The sequence below is a fragment of the Pestalotiopsis fici genome, assembly GCF_000516985.1.
Source record: "Pestalotiopsis fici W106-1 unplaced genomic scaffold PFICI_Scf_1, whole genome shotgun sequence".
Lineage (NCBI taxonomy): Eukaryota > Fungi > Ascomycota > Sordariomycetes > Amphisphaeriales > Sporocadaceae > Pestalotiopsis > Pestalotiopsis fici.
Genome location: NW_006917091.1, coordinates 1,669,575 through 1,697,259, shown reverse-complemented (window position 1 = coordinate 1,697,259; position 27,685 = coordinate 1,669,575). Strand labels below are relative to the sequence as shown.

General features: G+C 50.8%; 7 protein-coding genes across 7 annotated transcripts; 2 read left to right on the top strand and 5 right to left on the bottom strand.

The window, feature by feature from the left end:
* Positions 1 to 1,183: 1,183 nt before the first annotated feature.
* On the bottom strand, positions 1,184 to 1,621 carry PFICI_00519 (uncharacterized protein; the record flags this gene model as incomplete). The annotated part of the gene is made up of 1 exon (XM_007829100.1): positions 1,184 to 1,621. One exon carries the CDS (start codon positions 1,619 to 1,621, stop codon positions 1,184 to 1,186), a length of 438 nt encoding a protein of 145 aa, XP_007827291.1.
* Positions 1,622 to 2,351: 730 nt separating this feature from the next.
* On the top strand, positions 2,352 to 3,264 carry PFICI_00518 (Golgi apparatus membrane protein TVP23; the record flags this gene model as incomplete). The annotated part of the gene is made up of 3 exons (XM_007829099.1): positions 2,352 to 2,442; positions 2,646 to 2,975; positions 3,104 to 3,264. 3 exons carry the CDS (start codon positions 2,352 to 2,354, stop codon positions 3,262 to 3,264), a joined length of 582 nt encoding a protein of 193 aa, XP_007827290.1.
* A 657-nt stretch (positions 3,265 to 3,921) lies between these two features.
* On the bottom strand, positions 3,922 to 5,516 carry PFICI_00517 (uncharacterized protein; the record flags this gene model as incomplete). Its single annotated transcript, XM_007829098.1, has 2 exons — positions 3,922 to 4,988; positions 5,162 to 5,516. The coding sequence occupies 2 exons, from the start codon at positions 5,514 to 5,516 to the stop codon at positions 3,922 to 3,924; spliced, it is 1,422 nt and encodes a 473-aa protein (XP_007827289.1).
* Positions 5,517 to 10,228: 4,712 nt separating this feature from the next.
* Positions 10,229 to 13,696, bottom strand: PFICI_00516 (uncharacterized protein; the record flags this gene model as incomplete). Its single annotated transcript, XM_007829097.1, has 2 exons — positions 10,229 to 11,542; positions 11,591 to 13,696. The coding sequence occupies 2 exons, from the start codon at positions 13,694 to 13,696 to the stop codon at positions 10,229 to 10,231; spliced, it is 3,420 nt and encodes a 1,139-aa protein (XP_007827288.1).
* A 1,254-nt stretch (positions 13,697 to 14,950) lies between these two features.
* Positions 14,951 to 15,939, bottom strand: PFICI_00515 (uncharacterized protein; the record flags this gene model as incomplete). Its single annotated transcript, XM_007829096.1, has 2 exons — positions 14,951 to 15,796; positions 15,871 to 15,939. The coding sequence occupies 2 exons, from the start codon at positions 15,937 to 15,939 to the stop codon at positions 14,951 to 14,953; spliced, it is 915 nt and encodes a 304-aa protein (XP_007827287.1).
* Positions 15,940 to 16,609: 670 nt separating this feature from the next.
* PFICI_00514 (uncharacterized protein) lies at positions 16,610 to 17,857 on the bottom strand (the record flags this gene model as incomplete). The annotated part of the gene is made up of 2 exons (XM_007829095.1): positions 16,610 to 16,662; positions 16,717 to 17,857. The coding sequence occupies 2 exons, from the start codon at positions 17,855 to 17,857 to the stop codon at positions 16,610 to 16,612; spliced, it is 1,194 nt and encodes a 397-aa protein (XP_007827286.1).
* Positions 17,858 to 23,247: 5,390 nt separating this feature from the next.
* Positions 23,248 to 27,462, top strand: PFICI_00513 (uncharacterized protein; the record flags this gene model as incomplete). Its single annotated transcript, XM_007829094.1, has 3 exons — positions 23,248 to 23,704; positions 23,774 to 23,931; positions 23,998 to 27,462. The coding sequence occupies 3 exons, from the start codon at positions 23,248 to 23,250 to the stop codon at positions 27,460 to 27,462; spliced, it is 4,080 nt and encodes a 1,359-aa protein (XP_007827285.1).
* Positions 27,463 to 27,685: the final 223 nt, after the last annotated feature.

Below are 27,685 nucleotides of genomic sequence, written 5' to 3'. Positions count from 1 at the left end.
TTCTTCTTCTTCTCTTCTCTCTCTCTCTTTTCTCTCTCTCTTCTTCTCTCTCTCTCTTTCTCTCTCAATTGTCTTGATTTAACGGTTATAATATCGCTTAGTTTAAAGACGGAAAGTCTTGAAAATCGCACAATGGCTGAGCGGAAATTGAAAGTGTGGGCATGGCATTATGGGATCAGAGAGCAAATTTATGCTGCCCATCTCAGTGCTTGGAGTATTTTAATAACAACAAAGAGATCAAGCGGGTTAATGTCGCTGGGCACAGCTTCCTTTAGTCGTGCATTTTATCCATTTGTTCATATCGAAACTTTTCAAGCTTATGCATACTGTGCATATCAGTATTGCAAGGGTGGAATTGGTGGAGCTTATTAGACATTCTCCCTTTGGCTGCGGGAACTGCCCCAAAATTGATCCAGTTTTCAGAGCTAATAGCCAGCCACAAATCTTGAATTGTATACACTGATTGGATAAGCCTAATGTGAGATCGTGCAATGCCTCGTTGAAACCCCGCAATGCCATTTATAATTTACATTAGTGACAAAAAATCTCATCAAGCAACCAGGCACTTTGGCGGAGTGGTTAACGCGATGCCCTGCTATTTTACAAGCAAAACCTCTAACTTCCTTCGGGAGCGTGAGGCCTGTGCAATAAATAGTGCTAGGCATTTCCTTCGGGAGCGTGTGTTCGAATCACACAGGTGTCGTATTTTTGGCGGGTTTGCTGATGTATTTTCGATTCTTATTGTATATCATGTTTCAAGTCTGTTGTTTTGCGCATTATGATCAATTGTGGCGGACTATAATGTTGCGGATGTTGGTTCGATCCCCGGGAAGGCGCGACCATAGACCATTTAGTGCGGTATGTCAAGGACCGCGACTCAATCTACTTATTTCAACACCCTTTAGTATTTCAATTGCCTATTCCATTGATTGTTCTTTTGTTACATTCGCTTTAATTGCCGCATGATAAATTATAATTGATGCTTTTAAGATATATGTCATATCAGCCTTCGCTTTTTGCGGAGGTCTTTCAAGTGCAACATTCCAAAGCAAAGTACTTACTATGTTGGCAACACTCTTTTCATATTCAACTTGTCCAAAACAATTTGCCTTGTTATATTAAGCCTTTCTAGTAAACTAAATATGTATTTTTCAATATTACAGCAAGCATCCATCTTGCCATGTCATTGTGACTTGGCCTTCACTATTAAACGTATCCCAGGCAAACGAATGCGAGCAAACGCGGCCAAAGGGTCCTCGAGAATCTCCATGACAAAGATCCACAAGTCCCATGGGCTACGCTTGAAGCCACTGAAGGCCATGGGGAGAAACTGACTCCAAGTCTTGGACTTTTTCTCATTGGCAATGGTCCAAAAGATCTCGGCAAACAAGCCACTCCTCTCCTCACGGTGCTCCTGGCATTTCGTGCATAGGTCATCGCCCCGCTGGTACTCGACATCGTGGTTGACCTGGCAAAACTTACCCCAAAAGTTGATGGGATCTGGTGAGCCCCAGCTCTTCCATTTGGCCCAGGAACACAGATGCCTGGTCGTCTTGGCGTTGTGCTCGTCGTGCTTACCACAGCCAAAGCATCTGTATCGCACATCCGTGTATCGACACATCTTGGCTACTATCTACTGAACTTGGAGAGATATTTTCTCCTTGGGCAATAGAAGCCAAGAACTAGTCGCGTTTGTGTTTGAATTTCAGTCAAGTGTTTTCATCTTCTGGTCCGAATGGTGAGATGTGCTCTTGGCTTAAATAAGTGTGGGACGCCATTGAAACAATGCTCATTGTATACTACAATACAATACAAGGTCATTCAACACTGGCATTGTATCAAACAAGGCTTTGGAAAAGCACAAACACCAAGGATTCATTGTAGTCATGGGTAATGTAGGGAACAAGCAACATTGTGCAAGGCATGCTTGTGACTCGTCTAAACGGAGATTCGGCTCGCCTTCTTTATTGTCACCTGATGTCTAGATTCTCCGAGTCGCTGTAGACTTCTCGGCTGTATATGGATTGAATCATCGTCGTCGGCCATGAGCAGAAAGTAGATGATGAACGAGGAGCGTGGCGGCCTGTCAGCAGCTGTATTGATGCCAAGCGGGCCGGCCAAGCTCCCGCTTTAGCAATATGGACCCCTGCTCTCGAGCCAAGCAGCCCAGAGTGGACAGCTTACCTGTCTCTACGCTAGGTGGCTGAGTACTACGTACTCCGAAAGTACGTAGCATCCCATCGACCTACAGGCAGCTCCCAAAAGCTTCATTCATATTCAGGACAACTTCCAACAACACAACACCCACACACTTTGAGCTGGGACCCGACACGCAACAGCACAAGCTCGCCATGGAATCATCGCAACCTCAGGCGGGCTCTCTGAGCTGGCGCCTTAGCTCCCACCCGATTACGCTCTTGTTCTTTCTCGGCTTCCGCATCTGTACGTAACGAGCCCATGTCAACACATTTGCTAGAGCCAGCTCCCAGTCGGCCAATGGCGCTGAAAGTCATGGCGCACTGGAGAGGGGGGTTTTAACACATGAAATCTATACATTGGAGGAGGGATATGCCCATAAAATGGAAATAGAGGAGGGAGCAACTGCACAACCCAGAACCAGCTAACATGTTGCGCGCACCATATAGCCTCTCTCCTCGTCTACCTCTTCGGCATGCTCTTTATCGACAACCTGGTCATGATCTTCATCATTACGATTCTCCTGCTCGCGGCCGACTTTTACTACCTCAAGAACATTGCCGGGCGCCGCCTCGTCGGCCTGCGCTGGTGGAACGAGGTTGACCCGAGCTCGGGCGACAGCCACTGGGTGTTTGAGAGCAGCGAGCCCGGCACCAAGACCATCAACGCCACCGATAGCCGCTTCTTCTGGCTCGCCATGTACGCTCAGCCTCTACTCTGGGTTGCCTTGGCTATCCTGGCCTTGATCAGACTCAAGTTCATCTGGCTGCCACTTGTTGGTGAGTTACTCTGGCTCCGGCCACACTACACGCATAGCTCCCTGTCCCAAGAGCGCCCAAAAATCGTCTTGCTCAGTGTATTGTCAAACTTTATTTCTATCCATGTACTGACTTGACTGTTTCCTTAGCCATTGCCCTCGTCCTCACAGTCACAAACACACTGGCCTTTTCACGATGCGACAAATTTAGCCAGGCCTCCAACATGGCTGGCAGCGCGTTCTATGGCGGCAATCTGGCTGGAAGTATTGCTAGCAACATGGCTGGTCGCTTGTTCAGTTTTGGCAGGTGATTACAGAGCCAGGGGCTTGAATCAGGATTATAAAGAGAAGACCGAAATAAATGGCATCTCGACAATTGTCACGATATACCATGGATATCTTGACGGCGTGTATTATCAAACGGCATACCGGGCGGCATTAGGTATTGAATTCCGTCAGCCTGCTGTACTGGACTGGGTCCTCGGCGTTATTGGTGTAAGTAAGCAGGTCAAATTCCATCAATATGAGTTAAACTCGACATTTTCGAGTCGAGACACGAGCAATGAGCATTGTTAAAACCCAGACATTGAAATGTTGGAGAAACAAAATGTTGTGATATAAACAAAAGACATTATCTAGACGTGATATTGAAACGACGAGCTACGAAACTGGTCGCATTCTAACAAGTGTAATGGGTAACAAGAGATGTATGGGATATCACGAAACATAATAGACCTCCCCGAAACATGCCAGCGATTCCAACGACGGAAAAGTGATCAAATAACCAAGAGACTGGGAACATCTCACCTCTCGAGGTATGTGCGCTAGTCAGGTACGCAAAAAAGCACTTCGCATTTATTCCAACTATCAGCTCTCCACCACTTTTACAAATAATTTCACCCTGTTTCAGAAAAAAAAAGACGTATACCAAACAAAAGCAATGCCAAGTCCACCCATTTTGCTCAACCTCATTGCGCTCTGCCTTGTTGTTGTTGTTGCTGTAGTTGTTGTTGTTGTTGGCAATAGCTCTGACAACGACTCGACCGGCCAGCATCCTCAATAGCCACGTCGAGCGCCCGCTCCTCCTCCTCCAGCCGCCGAATCTCCTCGTCCGTCATGCCCTCCTCCACGAGGTGCGCGTACCGTGAGCTTATGGGCGGGGTGGGGCTTCTGGCGTGGTGCTGCAACGAAGCCGGCAGACTCGTCTGGCTGCCCGTGGACGCGGCCGTGGCCCCGTCGTGGCTCGCGTAGACGGCGGGCGGGGGCGTGTGGTCCCGGTACGGCGCATACGTGTCATCGTCATCCATGACGACGCTGCCTCCGTGTGCGGCGTGTTGATGGTGGTGAATGGCTTGTTGTTGTTGCTGCAGCTGCTGTTGGTGGTGATGGTGATCATTACCGCCGCCACTGTTCATGAGTCCCGTGCCCGCTCCCACCATGACGGTACTGCTCATCGAGTCCCGCAGGCCCCGGGTCGGAGCAAATGTCGACTGGGGGCTGTCGGTGACGTGCGGGAGCTCCTTGTCGCTGCGCATGCCGCCGCCCACCAGGCCGTCGGACATGTAGCTGCCGTTTTGCTGGGCGAGGGCCGAGTGGCCGGTGCCGTTGCGCCGCCGCCGGAAGCAGCACAGGAACCAGATGCCGGCACCAATGAGGGCGAGGCCTACGACGCCGCAGGCTACTGCTATTCCAATGGTGGCGGCCGTCGAGAGTCCGCTGGATCCCGCGCTCGCTGCTGCGGCGGCCGAGGTGGTGGCGCTCGAGCTCGCGCTGCTGCTGGTCGAGGAGGAGACGGCGCTTGGGCTCACTGTCTGCGCAGTGCTCGTCGGCTGGTTCGGCCCCGACGTTGAACAAGCAACGCCCGAGCACTCTGGAAACGCAGCAGTGGTGCTCGCCTCTCTCTCGAGGAAATCGCTGCTGGTGGTGTCATCACCACTGCTTTCTCCATCATTCATTGCAAAGTAGCGACTATAGCTCTGGCCTTGTGTCACTCCATCCGTACTCTGCCAGTCTAGTTGGAGAAATAAAGGCGTGTCTAGATATTCATTAGTACTCTCTGTTGTTCCTGTTGTCAAGGTAATTGACCCCTTGTCACTTTCAGCGAAATTGCCTGCATAACATGTCCCATGTTAGTTGATCCATTATCGTACTGAAAACGTAGGGCCAAAACAACTGCGTAGGCCCGTTGCAAGCATCTGTTCATCTTACCGGCAATTGAAACGTCTCCAGCACTGCTTCGCCTTTGCTTTGAATTTCCACCGTCTCCTCCAAACTGGCCCTTTTCTTGGGGGTAGGTCGATATAACGTCTCCTGTCTTACTTGCTGGGTCGTATCTCCATAGACTTGCGTTTCTGACCTGTGTATCTGTCCCCTTTGTAAATTCCAGTTGGTAACTGTTGTCAAAAGTGCGAGTCGAGTTCCACCGCGCGTCAGAGTACGTAAAATTGATGATTAGGTCTACTGCACTCGTCGATTGGGACTCGGAATTCGCATCTTCGCCTTTCGCCCTTGCAACACTCATTAGAAAGGCAGCTAGCCCTGCTGATGTAACATGTATGCGCATTTCGGTTTGATATTCTCCCAAATGCCGTTACTATCGTCGAGCACGTTGAAACATGTACGTATTGTGGGTAACGCGGGCCCTATTGCTGGAGGCGATTGAATGGATGTAAATGTTTGCACTGAAATCTTTTCCCTTTTTCTTTTCTCGGAACCCCGCGTCTCTCACTTTGGATATTGTCCTTCCTAGATCGGAATATCGGAATTGCTTAGGCTGTTTTCGATGTGGTCGTACAACTTTTCACGGTGAATCTGCGAAGAGCAGCACCGACGGGTAGAGAGGCTGTATAGTTGGCCCCCGTGCAACCCTCTCCCTTGGCATCTGCTCGTCACGGGCAGCAACAAGTGAGTCTTAGAAAACGCCCAGGCTAAAATAAGGTTTCCGGGAAAAAGAGCCAAAAAATGAAGCAATAGAATTGCAAGCAAACGGAAATCTCAAAGGAAAGAAAGAAGATTGGAAACGATCCCACCTAGGATCTGCCCAACTAACAGACACACACACACATGTCACACACACAGTATCCAGAGCTTACAGACAACAAGAGGAGCCCAGTACAAAAAAGAAGTGGGACGAGGGGGCCAATACTATCTATCCCCTGGTACCAGGCCCACCACCTGTGAATCCTTCGCGCAACCCGCTGGCTGTCAGCATTCAGCTCCTTTGAGTAGCGCCCAGCCTACCTTCAATGGATCAGATCAGATCAACAAGAGGATACATACGGTAAAAGCCTCGCTTGTCCTACACATCCCCCCAAGCGACGGCCGAGGGCCGTCGCTCTCTGGTTTGTCTCTCTCTCTTCCTTTCTGCAGGCTGTGTGTGGCACCGCTGTCTTGCAGCCATGGGCCGTCCAATCGGCCTCTGCGGTGGTTTGGCTCGGATTATGAGAGGTTCAAGACCATACGATTGCCGTGTGTCGGTCCATGGTGGTGAGGATTGGACGGGCGCTACTAGAGTACATGAATGGCTAATTGGGGCCGAAGGGTAGCACAGTACCCAGAGGAGAGGAAACGACTTGTGGGGTTTTTCTTTCTTGGCTCGGCACTATAATTTCTATTCTCGTCTGCATGCGGCTGGCTTTTTTAAATTATGGCTACTACGGTACGCTAGGCACTGGTAGGTTGACAGCCTATTCGTCCCAAAGATATAGTACATAGCGTGTAGGTTCAGACGAGGAAACATGTTCAGCCAGCCGTTTATTCCCTGAAATCGGCTTGCCATTGAGGAAACAAAAAGGTCCCCCAAAGAAAACATGTTGGTATTATTCCTTTGCAAGCAACTTGAACAAGGCGAGGCGACATGGACTGCTCCAAGATGAGACATGAGAAGAAACGCGGCCGCCCTTTATCACATCATCTCGATGATCATCGCCTCTACACACAAGACTATGAACTGTGCCGCAGACGTACCCCCCTCCCAACTTGAACGCATCCACTGAGATGTACATATATATGATATGTACATACATATCCCTTTCCCTTGCACCCCCCACAGTCCGTCAAGATGCGCAGACGTAATCACTAAGCCAACAAGAGAACTCCCGTCCGCCGTCCTAGGTCAAGTGCTGACGACAACCGGATTAAAGCTGAGTAGACAAAGATTCACGATCGCGGCCTAGGACGGGTAAAGGACCTACATACATATATACATACGACTACTGCTGTATTAATAAATTGCAAAGACACCAGCGATATTCAAGTTTCAATCATTTGTTCTACTCGTCATGCCATCATGTATCTATGTCGAGATTGAATAGGGACAAGAAGAGAGAGGGAGAGAGGAGAAAGCCAAAAATACACAAGAGCCCAAGGACCCGCCTGGATATGCATAAGCTTATGGAGCACCTGAACTAGCGATGCACAAGCCTAAAAGTACCAAAAAGATGTGATTGGCAGTCTGAAAGCATTTTGGCAAGGGTCTCTACAGGGGCCCTCGTTGGCGCGATACCAGACATGGAATTCTTATGCTGACAAGAACAGCGGAGTGTTCCGCAGCCTGATCCTGAATTCCTTTTTTCTTTTTTTTTTTTAAAGTTCGTGCTCGTCATGCTCTCTCTCTCTCTCTCTCTCATTGCATGTGAAGCAAGCCGGGACTACGCCCGAGACAAAGGATTTTAAAGTTCTTGTTTGACAGCCAATGGTGGGAAATACTGATTTGCAAGGACTTGACTGCTTTCAACCCAAGAGGGAAAATGTATGCCATTTCTTTGGCGGTCGAACATGCAGTAGGGCTGTTGGGACAAGGGTCTATGTAGACTTGTTTTTTTTTTTTTTTCTGTGAATAATCTCGTCACACCACTTTTCTTCTCTTGCAGCAACCACCACCACCAATTCTGCTGATCCCTTTGAAACAATCTGATTTCGGGGGGGGGCACGCAGAATTCTTTTTCCCTGTGAGGAGGCTGAGCAACATCATACACACGCCTCTACACACAAGTGTAATCCTGCATACAAGGCAATTCTGCAGGCTGATAGTCTACTGTTGATGATACGTTATGTACATACAGCCTTGAATCCATCTGCACTTCTTCCAACATTTAAAAAAACCTAACACCAACGCGATATATGCTTAAACGCCTGGAGCAGCACATCATCATCACCATCAGCGCTTAAACGAGCCAAGGCCCCGAAATTTATCATTTCCATCTCTCTCTCTTCAATATCCACCTTTGCTGATGGGTTGTCGAACCAAGACAACAAGAAGACGAAAAAACTGCAACCCGTCCGTCCGTCCGTCCATTGGGTGGGTAAGAAAATCGGGGCTTTTGTGTCAAAAAATAGCAGCAACCACCAACTCTCTTCTCTTCTTTATTCCCTTGGCCGTTTTTGGGCTGGCACTGCTTCTTTTCCCCGTCCGTCCCATAGGGCCTTTTTCTTGCCGGATGGCACCTTGCCCCACACACCTGTGCGGTAGTGCTAGTGTAGCTAGGTATTGATGCAGGTAGGTATGTACACCTCCTCATGGATTATAAACGTTAGATTGGTACAAGCCCCATATTTCTTTGCTTTGATCTGCCTGGTATCTTCCCATATCTGTTCTATGGTGCTATACGGCTCATAGAAATTTCTAGCACCTGTTGTGGGTACCAGACGAAGAACCTCAGTAACAGCCAGTACTGGCCAGCACAAATATTATGACAGAGTACGCAGCAGATCGCTGGATTCAATTACGGGGCTTGTAACGATCTAACGTTTATAATCCATGAGGAGGTGTATGTTACTATGGAATATGTACTATGTATTGTAACCCTAGGATCATACGCGGCCATAACGCCGAACAAGTAAAATACCTAGCGAGAGCCCCAAGGTGATTGAATCGTTCAGCCACGACGAGGCTTTTGATACTTTCCTAGAGGGGAAAACCTTCTTGTCAATAAATCTTCGGCATTTGTTTCTTTTGGAATCATAAGGCTATTCCCGTTTCAAGGACAACCTTTTACATGCAAAGAATGTTGAAGATACATGTAGGTTTCTTTGTTTCCCCCTGTCCATGCAGAGAAGTCCTTCCTTCCTCCAACATGTATGAGAAATCTGCATAGAAACCAGTGGGACGTATTTCCCCTAAAGTCATTCATTGAGCGGGGGAAAACGTCCAAAATAAAAATTCAAGGCTGCCCACAGCCTTGAGTCGCCACGTGAGTAAGCGGGCAGTATTCTTGATCCCTTCCTTTCCCAGGCCGAGGACGGATACGCCGACAGCCTGATCAACCTACAATACGTAGCAACACATCTTGAGATTCCATAAAAAGTCTTTCCTTCCAGCAAGACCCTTGCAATAACGGTGACCTGGGGGGCCAGAGGATTTCTGTGTCCTAGACAAATCATATCATAGTTTCTCCTCTCATTTAGTGATTGGCCAACAGCTGTAATCCCAACAATAACACCGAGGCAGTAACTCTTCTCTCTCTGCTTCTTCTTGCTCGACTTCATCAGCCCTATGTACCCGGCACTTGCAATGACGTGACGCATAGCCATTCCCATGAGCGTTTAAATGAGGAAAAATGTGCAAAGTCAGAAAAGAGTCGCCTGGTCTCTAGGAATCTTGACCTGCGCTTCGCCACTACTCGACAGATATAAATTCCCAAAAGTTAGAAACGCTGCTATTCTTGGGACAAATTCATTCGTTGGCTTCATGTTTGTTTCGGAAATTTTCCTGTTGGCGCATACTGCCCCAGATTTTGGCTGAGAGATGCCGGGCCACCCCCTTCATGACGTCCCCCAGCAACCCAGGGCGGCTGGCTTACTGGGAAGGATCCTGCAATCAGCAGTCTTGTCTCGGCCATAGCCAAACTCTCAAAAGTTGGATTCCTTGGACATTGCTTGTTTTGGTCGCATACAGTCGAAGCGTCGTAAACCTTGACAAGCATATGTGTTGGGCCATGTATTGGTTGTACAACTTCACAAGAACTTGAATGTCTTAGCATGGCTCAGCGATGTTATGCTTACAATCATGAATTGCGCTTCCATTCGCTATTCTACCATAATGTTCTTCTCTCCCTTCCGGTGGATTCATACCGCCGTCATGACTGATCCGCGTCCCAAACGCCGTGACAATGTTTTGAAAATGTAAATAACATGCGGTTTCTGATTATGCATTGCGACAACCATTTGTGTGCTACTCAAAACAACTTGTTACAGACCACCACTCACCAGGTGCCAGACAGTCAGATCACAAGATAACTGAACAGCAACAAGTGTACGTCAAACTCCTTGCCACTACTACGCGAATGTCATGGAGATTTCCTTCTCTTTGCCAAAGTCTTCATCGTCATCTGCCCAAGGGTCGTGCATTGCCAAATTTGGCGTTGTCTGGGCGCTCTTGATTTCTGGTCTTGCTGGAGCGGCAGACGACGAGCCACCGAATCCGCCATCATCAAAAGTCATCTCGATGCCGTCGTCTTCGTGATCTAGCCCGTATGCTTGCGAAGGATTCGGGCTGTGGTAGCCGAAACCGCTGCTGGATAACCGCGGCGTCCGATCTTGAGAGACGGTGAGATTTGGCGAGGCTGCCGTGCGCAGCGTAGTCGTAGCATCGTCACTCTTAATTTCGCGAAGACCATTTCGCGGGTTCTCATTTGGCGGCACGTTGATCTTCATTGGCGGCAGTGTCGATTTCAACTCCTTGACGTGCAGCTCATCCCCGTCGTTGGCGTCGTTGGCTTGCTCCTTGGCAAGCTCTGCTCTCATGGCATCGACATCAAAGAGCACGCCGTGATTGCTTTCGGTTTGGTCGCTGGATTTCGAACCATTCGTGTCCGAGTGACCCTTGGAGTCTTCGTAGACCTCCCAGTCGGCGCGCTGAGCCTTCTTCTTTCTAAAGAAAGCAAAGGCTCCTTTCTTCTTACCCTCTCCTTCCTTTTCCAATTCCCTTCTCGCTTCCTCAATCTCGGAAATGAGTTCTCGTTGTCTTTCTCTGTGCTGTTCCGGATCGGGATCTTCGATTTCACCAAACTCGTCACTCTCCACGAGCCAGCCGCACTCCCTCAATAGTTTCGGCATGGCCTGTCGATAGTCCATGTGTCCCTTGACAAACTCGGTACAATCCATGTTTTCAATGCCAGGTATACCCTCAATTGATGTCAGTCCTGCCACGCGACGGATTCCTCCATTGGTCAGCCGGAAGAGGTATCCCAGAATCCAGTCATTCTTGTGATAGCCATTGACGAATCTGCCTGCGACAACAGTGCGGATCTTGAGATACTCTTCTGTCTTGAAGACGACTGGTGAACCAAACATGTAAACGTTCTGGACCAGCCCATAGGCGCCTTTGCGTGCCAATTCCAACAGACAGGAAAAAATTACTCGAGCACCAAGGGAGTAGCCTACGAGGGTGATGGGCCTGGTGCCGAGGTTGCGATCAATCAGCGAGTCTGCCAAAATCAGACCTGCAGCCCATGCCCGATCCTGAGAGACTGCCCACGGATTGTCGATCAAATAGGCCAGTTTTGAAAGCACCACTGGGAGCTGTAGAGCGGCCATCAAACTAATCAGGATGGTGCTGCCCAGCACTTGTTGTAGTCCTTGAGTAAGAGCCTAGACAAAGTTAGTGGCATTTCATGAGTTGCAGTCATCTCAACTTACCTCTGTCGCTAGAATGTTAATTGTGTCTCCCATACTGGTCAACAGCTCGGGCTCCCACAGAATTGAATATATATCACCCATGAGCGCGTCCACAGTACTGAAAGGCAGACGCACGTCATCAACCTTGCTCGTCATCCAGCCGGATATTGTGACTATAAGATTCACTCGCTTGTTGTTGTGCAATGGTCTGTACTCGAATGTCTTCACAGCACCAGTTCGGCGATGAGCGGCCTTGCCACCCATGAAACTTCCCGAAGCAGTAGAGCCAGCGGTGATGATAGCAGCACCTCCAGCACCGGCAAGGAACGAACTTGTACCACCTACACCAATCGTGGTGAAACCAGCAGCCAGACCAGCTCCAATGAGGGGAGCAAGGAGACCAGCAGAGAGACCAATGACTAGGCCACCGCCGACCGTCGCGAGGCCCATCATGACGTAGCGCTTCTTCAAGGCAAGTTTTCTCCGGTTCTCCAAATGCTCTTCTTCGTTCCAGTTTTCCTTTTCAGCGGCCTGCTGCATTTCAAGGGCATCCGTCACTCTTTTCTCGAATCTGCAGACATCTATCCACGGTACTTCGAGGGCTTGCGCAACTCTCTCTAGCAAGACTCTTGATCTCGCATCATATATCGAGTCAGCAATGAGCACCAAGAAAAGATCGCAAAGCACCGTCCATCGTAGGTCAATGTCAATCTTTTGCGAATTTGGGAGCTGCGACGGGGTCTTCACTTCTGGCATTTCTTCGCCGTCATGAGCGTGCGCTTCGTATGGCGGAGGAGCCGTAGCTGATTGCTCCTGTCTCGGTGTTCCAGGGTGGGAAGCCTGCGGGCTCCTGACCCCTACCTTTGGTGTCCCTGGTGCTGATGATTGCTCCTCTGCCATGGGGTTTTTGACAGTGGCATTCTGCATCAACAAGGGTGTCAAGTCTCCAGGCCTAACTCCGTGTGTGGCCAACTGCTCTATCATGACCTGCTCTGCCGAGCTGATCTCCATGTGCGCGTATAGGCGAATCATGATCTTCTGGCTCCACATTCGCATCGCCTCGGCTGCGGTCTGGACATCCTTCTTCGTCTTCTTTGTAAACGGAAATTCCGCTTCCGTCTGCATATCGTGTAGCTGCACGCGAACCACTCCTACATAAGCTATCCTCTGGCCCTCAGTGAGAAGATCTTTTGTAGCTTGTAGTTGGGAGACGGCATCACGTTGCTCATCTATGTCGTCAACCATGCTCGTGGAAGCACCAGTCTTGTTGAACAGATACCGAGTATTGTCGTCCATGCTCGTTTCAGATTCAGCGTCTTCGTCGTCGAGCACTCGCGTGTAACCTTTGCCAGCACCACCAAGACCGGCATATCCATATTTCTCGTCCTCCTCATCATTGTGCTCTCTTGCTATTAATCTGTTGTCGTCGTCATATATATCGTAAGGTGCGTAGGCTGGCATCTCCTGCCAGCCGTCGTCGTCATCGTCATCCTTCTCCTCCTTCTCGGCTGTCAGCTGTTGGTGGGAGAACTCTGACATGCTAGCAACGCTCGTATCGCGGTTGTGACCGATTTGGGAAGATCTCTTGGCTTCTTCTTTTGCCTCTTCAGCTTTCTTTCCAGCTTCCACATCTTGTATCGATGGGCCCGATATGGCTTGTGTCGATGAAGTAGTGTTGGACCGCTCTCGGGTAGTGTCGGCACTATCCGCGACTGGAGGTTCTGTCACAGCATCGTCTTTTGTGTTTTTGTTCAAGGACTCGTTTTCTTTGGTTTGCGTAGGCACAGGAGTCGCGGCGCCGTCATCGGACCCTGCCTTGGCGTTCGGCTCGGGTGACTTTTCGTTTGAGATGGTCGCTGGCGAGGGCGTTGCTGGAACAGGCTCGACGTCTTTGTCGCTATTCTCTCCAGTGATTATTTCTCCCTCCTTGGTGAACACCTTCGCACCGCCCTCTTGCTTTTGGCTTGCGTCTTTCGGAGTGTCGTTGGGTATGTCCTTGGTCTCTGCAGTCTTTGACGCATCTTCTGACTTGCCCGTCGAGTCACTCTGCGCCTCTTCTCCTGTTTCCTCGCTCGGGAACTTCCTAATCGGCAAGCCGAAGTCGTCGAATTCCTGCGCCGGCGCCATGAGGGTTCTTGGTTGGACTAGACTTGCATGCGTGCTGGTGAAATTGGCGCCTCCCTTTGACGAGCGTCTGTTCTTTTTGACAGCAGCGCCTGTCCGTGTTTTATTTGTTCGACAAGTACGCCGGATTTCTTGTTGTTCGATTTCTTGGAAACTTAAAAAGTCAGGGACCCTCCCTTGATCAACAAACAAAACAGAATTTAATGAAGAAAAAGCAAAAAAGAGCTTCGAGTCCCGGCGTCGCACTGGTGTGGCTTGTGTGGGAGCTCTGCAGCGGTCCGACGTGGGGAGATGGGAAGTTGCAACATCAAATTAATGGATTTGGAGACTAGGCCATTCCTGGGAAAAGTTGGGGGGTAACCTCAGGATTCATGTTAGCACATGAGTACATACATTAGCAGGCCCTTGCCCAGGGTCTCGGTAAGCTCCAGGGCGACTCGAGCTTTGCAGGGCGGCCGGTTTACCGGTAACCTGTCCAAGCTTCCAACCCCCCGAGACTTGACGATTTCTTTTTTGGAGACCAAGGTTGGCTTGAGGCGGAAGCAGGTCTTCTCCTGACTCGGACTTGTTGCGGCTTACAGCGGTGCCATTGCATACCTACCCTTTCAACCAGGATATCACCGACTTAAAAAGCATGACAGAACTAATCGTCTCTTGGTCCATTCCGGATTCAAAGACAATCAACCATGCCCTTGAATGTGGCATTGTCGAACAAAGGAGCTTACAGGGGCTTCGCCGGTGATGGCGTGTCAAATAACCACTAACGCAGGTAGTCGGCGGGGAACGGTGATGAAACGAGTTGGACAAAACCCCACCGAGTCTATAAGCCCGCCGGATGGAATGCCGACTTCACGATAATACCATCACGGTGGACATATTTGACCGAGTGATCGACATCTTTACCAACATGAGGCTTTGGCACACATGCTACAATATGTAATCCACGATGGCAGGAAACTTCTGGGTCTGCCGCGCAAGCTGCGACAAGCACAGACATCCATCTCTCCTAATGTACGGGGTTCAGGCAGTTTAGTATTACTGCCAGCTGACAGCTTCATGTTCACCTACATCAGCAATCGACCACTATAGAACGAACCTTTTTAGCAACAAGTCGCTAACAAGCATTCGTGCAAATTGATAACAAAAATTTCATTTATGGTATCAAATGCCCATGAGCGAGGTCATATCAGACCGTCAAACCTATTTGGGACGCCAAACGCCTTTCGCATGCAATTTTTCATAATGGTAAACCATACCTTAATCCGAGCCATCACCATCAGCCTGGACAGCTTGAGAAGCATTCTGATCTGCGCTGGCTCCTTCTGCATCTCCAGTCTCTGTCTTGCCCTTCTTCCTTCGCTTCCTCTTGGGTCCTTCTTTCGTATCTGCATCACCAGGTGTCTTCTCGTCCTTTGACTTTTTCGATGCACTCGTATCCTGCGTTGCCTTCTTCTTCTTCTTGACGGCCAAAGGGTTGGGTCCCTTGGGGCCCTTCTTCTTTGTTTTCTTCTTCTCGGATTCAGTGGTTGTGGCGCCAGACTCGCCTTTTTGCTGCTTGGTGCCGTCTTCACCAGCCTCGCTGTCGCTGTCGTCGTCCCTCTTGCGCTTGTTTCCCTCGGCAAATCTCTTGATCTCTGACCGGAGCTTGGCCTTCTCTTCCTTGTTCCTCACTTGAACACTCTCGTCCGCCATGGGCTCCATGATCATGACACTCCTCGAAATGTAAATCAACGGTGTGCCCTTGACAGTCCTGAGCGCCTGTCTCGTGGGCTGATCGTTGCATGCCACCACGTAGCGGTGCTTGTTGACTCCATTGTCTTTTGGATCCACCACGCTGTTCAGACACTCCAAGGTGCTCAGAGGTTCTGGATACTGATCCGGGTGGTGGCCACAACGACGACGCTCAAATGTCTTTCCCAACTCGATCGCAGCGTACACGCCAGGCTCCGACTTGGTGTTGTAGAGGTGGCGCATCGAGCACTGAGTGATGAGGGGCTTGACTTTGCCCGACAGGGTTTGCTCAAAGCTCTTGATGAGATCCATCTTGAAACGGCAAGCATCTGCAAGGAGGTTGGAATCCACGATGATTTGGTAGGGCTCGCGCTGGGGGATAGTGACGCCGGATTAGCTATTGCGTCGCGAGACGGAGACTCTCAAGATCACGGGGCGCAACTTACAAAACCAAAAGTCATGGAGTATCGCTCCATGAGCTTGCGGTATCGCTTCGCAGTCTTGGCGCGAGGCATGTTGGCAGTTCAATTGGCGCGGGTGCCAGTGTTTGTGACGATACTCTGCTCAGAATCGCGGGTAACATGAAATAGAAGCTGAGCGGCTCACGGAAACTTTTTTTTGGCAGAGGTCGAGCTTCGATAAGCGATTATCAGCACGTGGTGGGGCAGCAGTAGCAAGGTATAGACCCCGCTGGAGCTGCCTAAGCGAGCCAGCTGTTAGTGTAGCGTAGGACAGCCTCATTACAGGGTTTAATGCTGCTGGTTGATGCGAACGGGACCTGCCGCCAACGTCCATGGGTATGAGCCATTGAGTGAGGACTCAACATGTTTAGATTGACTTTTATTGATATCAATACCTAGAGCCCATCTTCTCGAAATGCGAAAACTCATGAATGGAGAATGATTTATGATTGCAGGAATATACATGTTGCGGATCAATTCTTGTTCAGGTTATACCAATTGTCACCTTTCACAACGATAGAGTAGATAAAACTTTGGTTATATTTCCGGTCGTCTAATATCTAACGCCAACCCGGTGGTATCTATTGAATACGGCGAAATGGAAGGACAAACGATCAACCTTATTGCTACAAAAGCAGCGGTTGGCCCGTCTTGAAGTATTTAGTTTTTCTGATGGGAACCCTGAACGCCGAATATGCACAACTAGATCCAACACATTCATTCATCAGTTGTTGCGTCGGCAAAGCGCAGCAACTACACTAATATCATCCAGCTTGCCTGTTCTCTAGTCAGTGTTTTGTCCTTGGTGACAGTGTCAATATCGATACTCACCTCCTTCACTGGCCAACCCCTCCTCGATGGCATGTTCCATGAATGGACTTTCGGCAAAAGGATCAATTGCAACAGTTTTGGCCGCCGTCATGAGTTCCTCGGCCACAAACGTCATGCCGCCATTGGCACCACCATATCTAGCGCCATCAGCACTACCCCCTTCGCCATTTTCCCATCTTCGGACACTGCGCGATACATTCTCTACAATCTCATGTTCCCAGAGGTTGTCAATGACGCCGTCGGACATGGCCAGGACCACATCACCCTCTTCAAGCTCAACAAGGTCAACTACCGCGTTCTGCATTGGGGTATCGGGGCTGTTCGTGCCCAGTTGACGCGGGCAATCAAACCAATGCCACTGTTCCGTCGACTTGTAGACTATTTCCTGGTCTGCCGGACGGACAACCATGATTTGACCATCGCCCAAATTCGTCGCGTACAACAGAGGCACTGATGCCTCGGCGCTATTGGCGTCGCCTTTGTAGAAGAGTTGTGCGCCTGCTGCCGTCGTGGTACCCTGACAATTGCTTGGCCCCGAAGTAGCATCCAGCGTCCGTTCATAAGCAGTCTGAAGGTACTTGACAGGATCAGGACAATACGGTTGGTCTGGTGGTCTGGGCTTTGTAATGTCTTCCTGCATAGCTGCAACCCAGAAATGCAGAATCAAGCGCGACCATAGCCCTGCATGACCTTTTGGTCTCATGGACCAGGCCCCAACGCCATCGTTGGCGCAAATGAAGTGGTCGCTTGCGTATATAGCATCGTCGCCATTTGTCCAACCTCTGATAAGCTCACCTTCCACAAACACGCGCTTGTCTCTGCTTTGGTGATGTGTACTCAGAGGATCGCTAAACGAGCCGCTGGGCGGACTCAGGAACGGAGGAGGAAACGGCCGCGGGGTCCGCTTGGCAAAGAGCGCGAAGCCGGTCTCAAATCGGAAGGGCAGTCGCGGGCACGAGTCTGTGAGGGGAGGGGTTTCGGTGCCCTTCTCAATGGGAGGCGGCTCCGATGCAGCATCAAATCGTGACCGTGGGAACGACTGCGAGAACGATACTCGGAGGGGTAGCGACAGGCGCACGCGCCGGCTCGACGATGCGGTAGTAGGGGGTAATGTCAGCGAGGAGAGAGGTAGCCTCCTCATCCCCACGACCAGGCCTCGCGCGACCTTGGGGGAGCACGTGGATCGGCCAGTTTCTCGTCTGCGGTCTTTCTCAATCTCACGACCAGGTAGGTTGAGAGGCTGCAGTTGCTGAACGTTGTACGAGATAAGAGAAGCTACCTAGATGGGTGTAGATGGTTAAGGTCGTAGTGGTTGGTTGGAAGCTTGAGTATGAACGGCGAGGGCGGAGGTCCGATAAGGCCAGGTCTACGTCTTATCACGGCAAGACCGCGCCGACAATAGGCGCGTAGATTGATTTTTGGCTCCTATGCACTCACTTTATAGTGTCGGGACGTGAGAACCCCGAAATCCTTGAGCATTGCTCGGGAAGCGAACAGACAATCCAACACAGCAACTCGGGAACAAATCAATTATCGCTGAAATCATCAAAAGCACAATGTACTTCAACAACAAGACGGTATCCTTATGCTGCAGTGCAAATGACATCACCCATGATATTTTTGGAGGCTCTTCCAGGACCAGCGACGTGGAAGAAAAGGGGACCCGCTCATCTCTAAAATCCCCTAGCGCCATGTCACTCGGGCTTCCAGAATATATCATCCCAGGTAATAAGCTCAACTGCCCATATGATACCTACAATGCGAGTATCCCGTATGCGAGAGCATGAAACTGGGCTGAAAAATAGTAATTCCAGTATATTTCTCAATTCAACATGTTTTGTCAAGCATCCACAAAATGGGGGGAGGGGAATGCTCAAGTCACACAAGGAGATAGACTCGACCACGACGGCACGTGTTTACTTTAAGAATAGTGGATGGATATCGTAGGTTGGCATGCGCGCCGCCAGCCAGAGTAAGTTTGTGAAGTTTATTGCACCACCACCGCCCGTAAACTTGTGCACTTGCACTATTGCTAGCTCTGGGTGTCTTGGTGTTCGAGGTTATCACAATCGGCCCCAATGCTTTCCCAGAAAGATTTCGAGCTCGCTTCGGGAGGAATTTCAAACGACTTTGTCTTGCTGGATGAGATGATCTCAGCAATAGCAGCCGGCCTAGGCCATTCGATACTTAGATCCACGCCGAAAGGTGGTTTCGAGATTTGAATAGAGTAAGCTGTGTGGGTTTATTGCATCTTGCGTCAACATCATGGCAAGCTGATGCCTTGTGCTCGTTGACATTGGATAATTACACAGTTCGCCTGGCAATGGCAGATTGATTGCCAGACCTGACGTGCCGCGCGGACTGAGGCTGAGTGACATGATTATTAGAAATATTTTCCTCCGTTCCAATGGACCACCATTGTTGCGCGAATATACTGTACTCTAACAAGTGTTCATAAGATTTGAAGGCGCTTGTGATGGGGAACTCGTCCCGCCTGCGAGAAACGTACCCATTTGACAGATTTTTTTCTTCAGGGGTGATTTCAGATCATGGAATTGCTATCAGGCTAACAATCTCAAAATTGCCATGCGATACTTGATTCACACGATACATGAGCTTAGTTTATCAAATATCGTTCTGCAAACCCGAGCCAAGGAATGATTGGGAGGCCATATCAATGATACAAGTTTGTCCAAGTACAGACATCATCTTCTGCATATGCCTTCCTCCCTACTGACTGACTGCTTCTGCAGGTCTGTATGCCTAGGTATGCTTGATCCTAGCAAGACCTTGCAGGAAGATCGCTTCTTTCCGATCCTTGGCGCTGCAATACGGTGGGAAGCGCCGGGCAATACGCGGCTCGAAAGCCACGATCTTGTTCATTTACTGCCTGATTGGGGAGTGTCAGCAAGACGAAGGATTTATAAATACATCGAGCCAGCCATCTCTCCCGGTGCGATTGGCTATAAGACGCGATGAATACTACGTCCTGAGGACAATCCATGTACTGAGGGCAAAAGCTCTGACAAGCTGAACAACCTGAACTCGTGCCGCCAACCACTTCCTGCGACAAGTTGTGTAAGAATTGCATGTACGTAAGATGAGAAATCCACGCAACAGAAATAAAATATCATATCCGGTACTGTCCAATAGTTTCATAATCCTTTTACATTTGGCCAAGAGGTTGCTTAATATTGCGTGGTTGGTTCAACTCCGTCGCATCCGGGCGATTCAAGTCATTGGATCTGGGCAGGGCAAGAGGTCAGCTTGTGGGGAATATACCTGCAGAGAAAAGTTGATAGTGTTTCCCAACCCCTGGGATATTCGTGATACTCTGTTTTACCGCATCAGAACGACTCTTGAGAGCACTACCTGAGCAAACTACGTACTCTACACTCAACGTGACGGGAGCAAGCAAATGATTTGGTGGCAGAAACGTCAGAGCACTAACCCCCCCGATCGCCTGCAGCTGTGGGTACGAGCAATCCCAACTGGGCAGATCACCATGGCCATCAATGAAGAACAAGTTGTTGCTTGCGAAGGAGGTGAATCATCAATAGTAGGTGTGTGATTGATCGACGCAAGAAATCTGTCAATGGGGGATGGTTGACAGGAACCACTAAGGGCCAGCAATTTCGGTGATCAGATGAGTTTTCAAAGTTGAAGGGTGTCTGTCTGGATGGATGGTGTTGAGTCGCATTTCTCGGGTTCGGATCCAATTCACGGTGGGTGGAATCGTTGTAAATTACCTCGTGCAAAGGCTGAGTGGTTCAAACCGGGGGAAAAGCCAAATTGTGCCTGTCTCACAGCCCAGTTGTGGTATCATCCGACTCTGTCTCCCGGCCACGGGGTCCTTTCCACCGTTCCCTGTGTGAGAGAGAACTGAAGGACAAGAAGATGAAGCAGAAGCATAGTCGGTGCCAATGCCACCGCCTGCATGCAAGATACGTACATAGCTAACTAGTACACTACGGAATGGTACATCAGGTGTCTTCGGAAGTGCGCGCGTCTGAGTGATGAGTGAATGTATGGAGCCTGCAGCAGTATGTGGAGCAAGTTGCTTGCCGCGCGCTGCTGGGATTATTTGTCCAAGACCTGGGCATAGCGTCATACAACCTCGTGAATCTTGTTGAAGCGAAAGAAGGCTTGAGCTTGCCAAGGTATATGTAAGCTAGCAATGTAGCTCGGGCCAGACCGTAGTTTTGCTGAAATAACAAGAGCAGTGGACCGCCTTGTTTCTCGCTTCAGTTCAGACGGCTGGCTGGGCATCTATTCGTATTTGTTGTGACATATAATTCTAATTACAAGCATCGCCTGGAGGGTTTCTGTTTGGGGCGCGCCAACTGATTGTACGTGAGTCGTGGGCTGTTCTTGGGATGTTTGATATTGGCCCTGTCCCTTCCACCTGGGCCGCTGCGTATTGGCTCGTCTCCGCGTCATCCGCAGCCTCCAAAGTCCCTAACCATCTGAGACACACGACATTCGGACTAACAGAGAGAAAGTCAGGAAAAGGAGAGAGTGGAAAGGAAAGAGTCAGGAGTTCCAAACGACAAGAAGAGTGGTTGCATCATCATCTTCTTCTTCCTTCACATTCATCATTGCTGCAAGGTCCCATATCCTCTCATTATCTGCTCAAATTCATGGAAAAAGGTCCTGAAACCAGAATCACTTTTTTTTTTAACACTGGGAAGCCCCACGAAAACGGAAATAGACGAGGTTGTCTGAAGCTACGACACAACCGCAAAGTCGAGCTGCAATAACCTTGTTACAGAAAGCAACGTTTACGAGAAAGTCGGGCCTTGCTTTGCACCACACACATACCTACACACACACACAGAGCACAGCGGCTAGCTAATAAGGTGGCCCGGACAAGGTCCCATCTAAAAGCCCACTTGTCTGAATCGACACTATCGTTGCGTAGAAAACGCATTGAGCAGCTACAAAACCCAGTGTGCTTCCGACCGCCGTCTCGGAACGACAGGCCTGGGTTTTCCTTCTCTTTTTCGCGTTTGTCAATATTCAAGCCGGCGAAATCCGCTCACTGACGAGTCCTTTTTTTTACTCCTTCTTTTTCTTTTGGTTCTCTCATTCACTGTTGATAATTCTCGTCAGGGGTGTGTTATTGTTTGTGGTTGCCTGCCGATTCATCGCCCTTGCCGGCTTCCGGCGCACAATCGACTATAATTCAATTTCCAATACACCTGAGGCCGTCTCATCTACCTGGCCCTGGCCATCTGGAATTGCAGCGGACACGCACGGAAAGGACGCTGACGCACTTATACACGACGACCAATCCATCTCGGTGGATCTCACTTGCTACCTACTTCTCTCTGCCAGCGCGCTGCCCGGGTTTTGGCAGTGGTCCATTTGCCAAGCACAAATTACAGCTATAAGGCATTTTCCCATTTGGGGGATACTACATGCGGCGTGAGAGCAAGAACAGAAAGCAGAGCAATAACACTGAGCAAGAGAGCAGACCAGCACGCCAGACACAAAGATGGGTCGAAGTCGCGGTTCGTACATTCTCTTTTCTTGATTTTCTCGTTCAGAGACAGATTCACATCCCCTCCAAAAGCCAAGCAATTACCATCCACATCACTACCTTACCTTAAAAAACCACCCCACGCACCAAATCCCTGTACAGTTGTTGGCAACAACTCAATTGCCCAGGGCCTACCACTGTGGCCTAGCAGCATGAAGGCATCAAAGGGGGGCTGAGCTGGAACATGGCAATTTCAAATGATTGGGTCCTCGAAAACAGCTTCCGCTCAGTCAGCAATGGATCGAATACGAAAATCGCATTGCGTTGTCGCTTCCTAAAGAACGCCCAGTTCTGTGCGATAGCGTCATCATGCCCTGATCAAGTGCGACGTCCTACGGCCGCGCGCCGAACGGAAGGAAGCCAAGAAGCCAGCAGCAGCCCAGTTCCACAGGCCACATAATCGAATCGTCCCAGTCGGTTTGGACGGCACTGTCATTAGCTTTTCCGAGGTGGTTCTTGGGGGGCGGTCTGATTCTCAAGTGGGTTGGTTGGAAATTACCATCATCGCTTGATCGCTTGCTTTACGAGCGTTGGGTCGTGGGTTTGCGGATCTCCTGGCATTCCAGCTTGTGCGTCCTTTGTCTGCCGATCCAAAGCCCGGACTCTTCTGAAGCCTAGACCCTTGGAACCGTCGCCGCGCTTTTTTCCCCGTATTCCAGTTCGCCTGTATTGACAGACTGCGCCTCTTGGGAGCCTTTCACAACTTGGCTTGCACTTGACCCCCCGTCGCACATCACTGGGCTCTGCTGTCACTTTTCAGGCCGTCGTTTGGGCGCCAATCCCAGAACCCACCCCCCTATCAACCGTTGTTCTTTGGCTCCTCTGGGGAGGGGCACTTCCACTTGCTTGCCTTACGTACCTGTCCCTCTAACATTAACACACTAAGCGCATCACGCCCCAGCCTGGCGCCAAGCACCCAACTAATCATTCGTGTGCATCATGCTAATTTGGCCTTCCTGAATCAAACAGTTCTTTCGCTTTCTTCGTTAATGTCCCAGTTTTCTACTGGTGGCAGCCCGAGAGAATCATTCACCGCGTCGCCTTCTGCAAACTCCTCACCGGTGCACAACACTCCCTTGAATAAACCAGATTTCCACACACGGCCAAACCACAACACTCCACCGCCACCGCCGACGTATGCGCAGAGCTACACGCAGGAACCCAGCACGCCGGCTCCATCGTCGCCCGTGAGGCCGAATCATGATCACTCGCCCATAGGAGAACCACCCGCTACCGCACAAGCCAATCATTCACGATCTCACTCACGAACCCGAAGCAGGAGCTCCTCGAGGCCCTTGTCTATGGTGCAAACCTACCAGCCGCCCCTCATGGATGTGACCGAGGATACCATTCCCGAGCTGCAACCCATCTTCACCTTTTTGAACAGCCATGGCAACAAACTTTACCAAGAAGGCTATTTCCTGAAGTTGGATGACCAAAATACACGTGCGTCATGCAGCTCACATTTGATTTTCCTGTTGCGACTGCAAGCAGAGTGAACTAACAATGGTACAGAGGGTAAGCCCAATCCGGACAGAACATGGACGGAATACTTTGCGCAACTCGTGGGGACTGTCCTCTCGCTATGGGACGCTGCCGAACTCGACGCGGCTGGGGAGGATGGAGAGGTGCTGCCCAAGTTTATTAACCTGACAGACGCATCGATCAAGATGGTAAGGCAAATACACTGCTGGCAGTGCTTCTTTAATCTACCACGGCAAGGTACTAACCACTACTAGATCGATTCTCTGCCAACCAGGTCCAACGATGAGCAACCCTTGCAGAACATTCTGAGCATATCGACGGCAGGAAGAAACCGATATCTGCTGCACTTTAACTCGCGCCACTCACTGATACAGTGGACTGCTGGCATTCGTCTAGCCATGTTTGAGCATTCAACTCTTCAAGAGGCATACACAGGAGCTTTGATTGCTGGCAAGGGAAAGAGCTTGAACAATATCGGCGTCATCATGGAAAGATCCAGAACAACAAAAGAGGAATGGGTCAGAGTACGATTTGGAGCCGGAGTTCCCTGGAAACGTTGTTGGTGTGTCATTTCGCCGCCCGACGAGAAGGAGTACCAAAAGATGCAAAAGGAACTCAAGAAGAAATCGCCCTACGACCGCTCACATCCCCCAATTCTCAAGGGTGATATCAAGTTTTACGAAGATCGAAAGGAAGGCAGAAAGCAGAAGAAGGCCAAGCCCATTGCGACCATTACCGATGCGTACTCGGCATACGCACTCTACCCTCAGGCAAAGTCTCTTATCGATGCATCGACCTTGATCAAGATTGAGGGTAATATGACGATTCACTCAGACCCGCCCTCGTCTACTGAGGGTTTTGTTTTCATCATGCCTGAAGTCCACCCAGCTGTCAGTGGCTTTGGTATGATGCTGCAATTCCTCTTTCCGACTTGGGACACATTCGGTCTCTACGGACGACCGGGCAGATTGGCTGCGAGCACGATTGACTCAAGGTCTCTCATGTTCGCCATGCCAAAACATAAACGATATGGTTACCTGGAGATCCTAGATGTTACTAGCCTAATTCTTGCAGAAGGTAGTTCGAGTTGGACGGAAAGAGACTGGAAGAAGAAGCTCAAGGATTTGACGGGCGAAAGAATGACAACCGTGGACGACAAGCCACCAACGAACCATAGCCGCAATAATAGCCGCAGCAAGAGATTGAGCTTTGGCCCAGCTACCGAGGCTGGTGCAAAGCCTCGTGTGGGCTTTGCAGATGGCGGGGCACCTTCCGTACGCTCGTCACGATCAATGTCCCTCACCCATCGCGCTGCACCCAGGACGGATTCGGTTCCTCCAGGTGCAGAGCGCGTGCCGGCCATACCCAGTGCTTTGAAGTCTACTCACAATAGAAATGCATCCGACGGCAACCTCCCTGGAGGTGCTCCTCCGCCACCTCCACATGGCATCAGTCCCGTTGGTGATAGCCCCTCCGGACGCGGATTGAATCCTGCCCGAAACTTTGTCAATGACCTCGCGTCGACACCTGAGCGAGTCAGTTCCGATGAAGAGCGAGAGCACTCGACCCGGGCCTTGGATGGAATGCGCCATCTGGACACACCAGAGCCAGTATCACAGCCACCAGCTTTCACGCATGCCCCGGGAGAGAAGCCCCAGCAGCGACCTTACCATGCGCCGGAACTACGCCGTGCTAACAGCCGGATGTCCGCTACGACCCTGGCGCAACTCGCACAGGCTGGAGGCATCGAGGGCGTGGCCAGGCAGGAAGGCTGGATCCACGATGGTAGCAGCGGAAACCAAAGCCCGGTTGGCCCTCGAAATGACCGAAGCGGTCCACCAATGGTACATGCTGCTCACGGCAACAATCCTGGAATGAATGCTAATGCCGGCTTTCGTGAAGATTTAAGGGAAAAGACCAGTTCCTCAAGCCTTGCCGCGCCACCTACCGACCTCCGCCAGCAGCGCTCCAGATCTCCCCTCAACCAAACCATGGGTCCACCCAGCCCCGGCATGCGAGGACCCAGCCCTGGCTCTCACCCTGGCACTCCTGGACCACATGAAATGAGGAGCCCGCCACCAGGACCACAGGTCCGTCCTCCACCGGGACGTGGTGCGCCGCCAAACATGCCGCCCGGTCGCGGACCTCCTCCAAACATGGCTCCATACGGCCGCGGTGGTCCACCCGGGAGCATGGGCCCGCCTCCGCAGCGTGGACCACCAAACGGACCACCGCCGAACATGTACCGCGGTCCGCCAGCCCCCTCCGGACAAGGAAGCCGTCCTGGAACCCCTAGTGGGAGGCGGCCTCCTCCCCCTGCTTTGACCACTTCACCACCAATTCAGCGAAAGGCATTGCCGGCTCGAGGAGATAGCTTGAATCATCGATCCGAGTACCCAAGCTCCCCGACCGTATCAAGTAGCGGCAGTTTTACGCGTGGTATAGACCCGGATATTGTTGCTCATATTCATGGACCCGGCTCGAGCGGCAGAGCTACCCCTGTACGAAAAGATACGGCACGTAGCACAACCAGCAGCAACTACGATTCGACTGATTCGCCAGACTATGCTAGCACCAGACCGTCGACCGATTCAGGGGCGTCTGTTGAGCGACCGAGGGCAGGTGTCCTCCGAACTGTGGGCGACGATAACTTTCAACAACCCTCTTCCAATATACCAAGTGTTGACTTTGGACCGACTTTCAACTACGCTTCACAACAGTCCCGGTCCAAGACCCCAACGCCAGCCATGCCAGGCCCGCCAAGTACATTTTCTCCTGGCCCGGCTGGCCAAAAGAATGCTCCAGGCAGGGATCTAAGCCACGGACGCAATGCATCGGAAGACACTGTTCAACAACAAAGACGAAGTGTCATTTGGCAGCCGCCCACTCCGGGAGCCTCTGCAGTAGCCGGTGCATCTGCTCCCGGTCTCACTGCAGAGCAATTTGTTCAACAACGAGCCGCAGCCGCTGCAGCAACGCCACTTTACGCACATCAGCGTCAGGCATCATCTGGCAACATCAACGTCTACCGTGCTGGCACTCCTACACCGCCGCTTGACCGAGGTCATGGACGAGACTACATGCACGCCCACAGCCGGAGCAACTCACAGGATTTGCTTCAAAGGCCCAGTTCTAGGGGTGCCGGCGCAGTCCTTGGCGGACAATCGGCGGGAGAAAACCACCTCTCTGCACGAGAACAAGAACACGTTGCAAGAATGACGGGTACTCCTCTTATCAACATGGCAAGCAATAAGAATGCACCTCCACCGGACGTAGGGTTGATTGGTGCTATCGAAGCACGAGAGAGGGAGAGACAGCAAATGAAGCAGGGCTACAGTGGCCAAGCGGTGCAACAAGCGATCAATATGCGTCAACAGCAGCAAGCCATGCAGAATTATCAGCAGCCCATGGCATCGCCCGGCATGGCTCCGCCCGCGGGTATGTACTCGAACATGGGCCGACAGTCGCCTGGTCCGCAACAAGGCTTTGGGTATGCTCAGCAGGGTCTCCCGAGCCCAGGTGTTCATGCTGGAGCAGGATGGGCAAGCCCGGGAGCAGGATATGGGTCGCCGCGCCAAGGTAACTTCCCAGGCCCCGGTTTGATGCCTCAGCAAGGCCAGTTTTCCCCTCAGTATGGATCACCGGGCCAAAGTCCCCGTACCGCACAGCCACCGGGACGGCCAGGATTCAACGCGGCACATCAAGGACATGCATTCTAGGGAAATGATGCTTGCAAAAATCGCAAAAAGGAGAACAAGGAAGAGCCTGTTGTCACTGAAAACAGCAATACGGGCTGGGTGAAAAGGAGGACATTGATTATAGAGCAACAATTAATGGAACTTGAGGGCACAAAACTCAAGCCATTGGATAGAAACATTGGGGGCAAGTTTGTATGAAGCATTCTGTATCGGCATGGCATTGCGTTGGCCTGTTTTGGGGCCC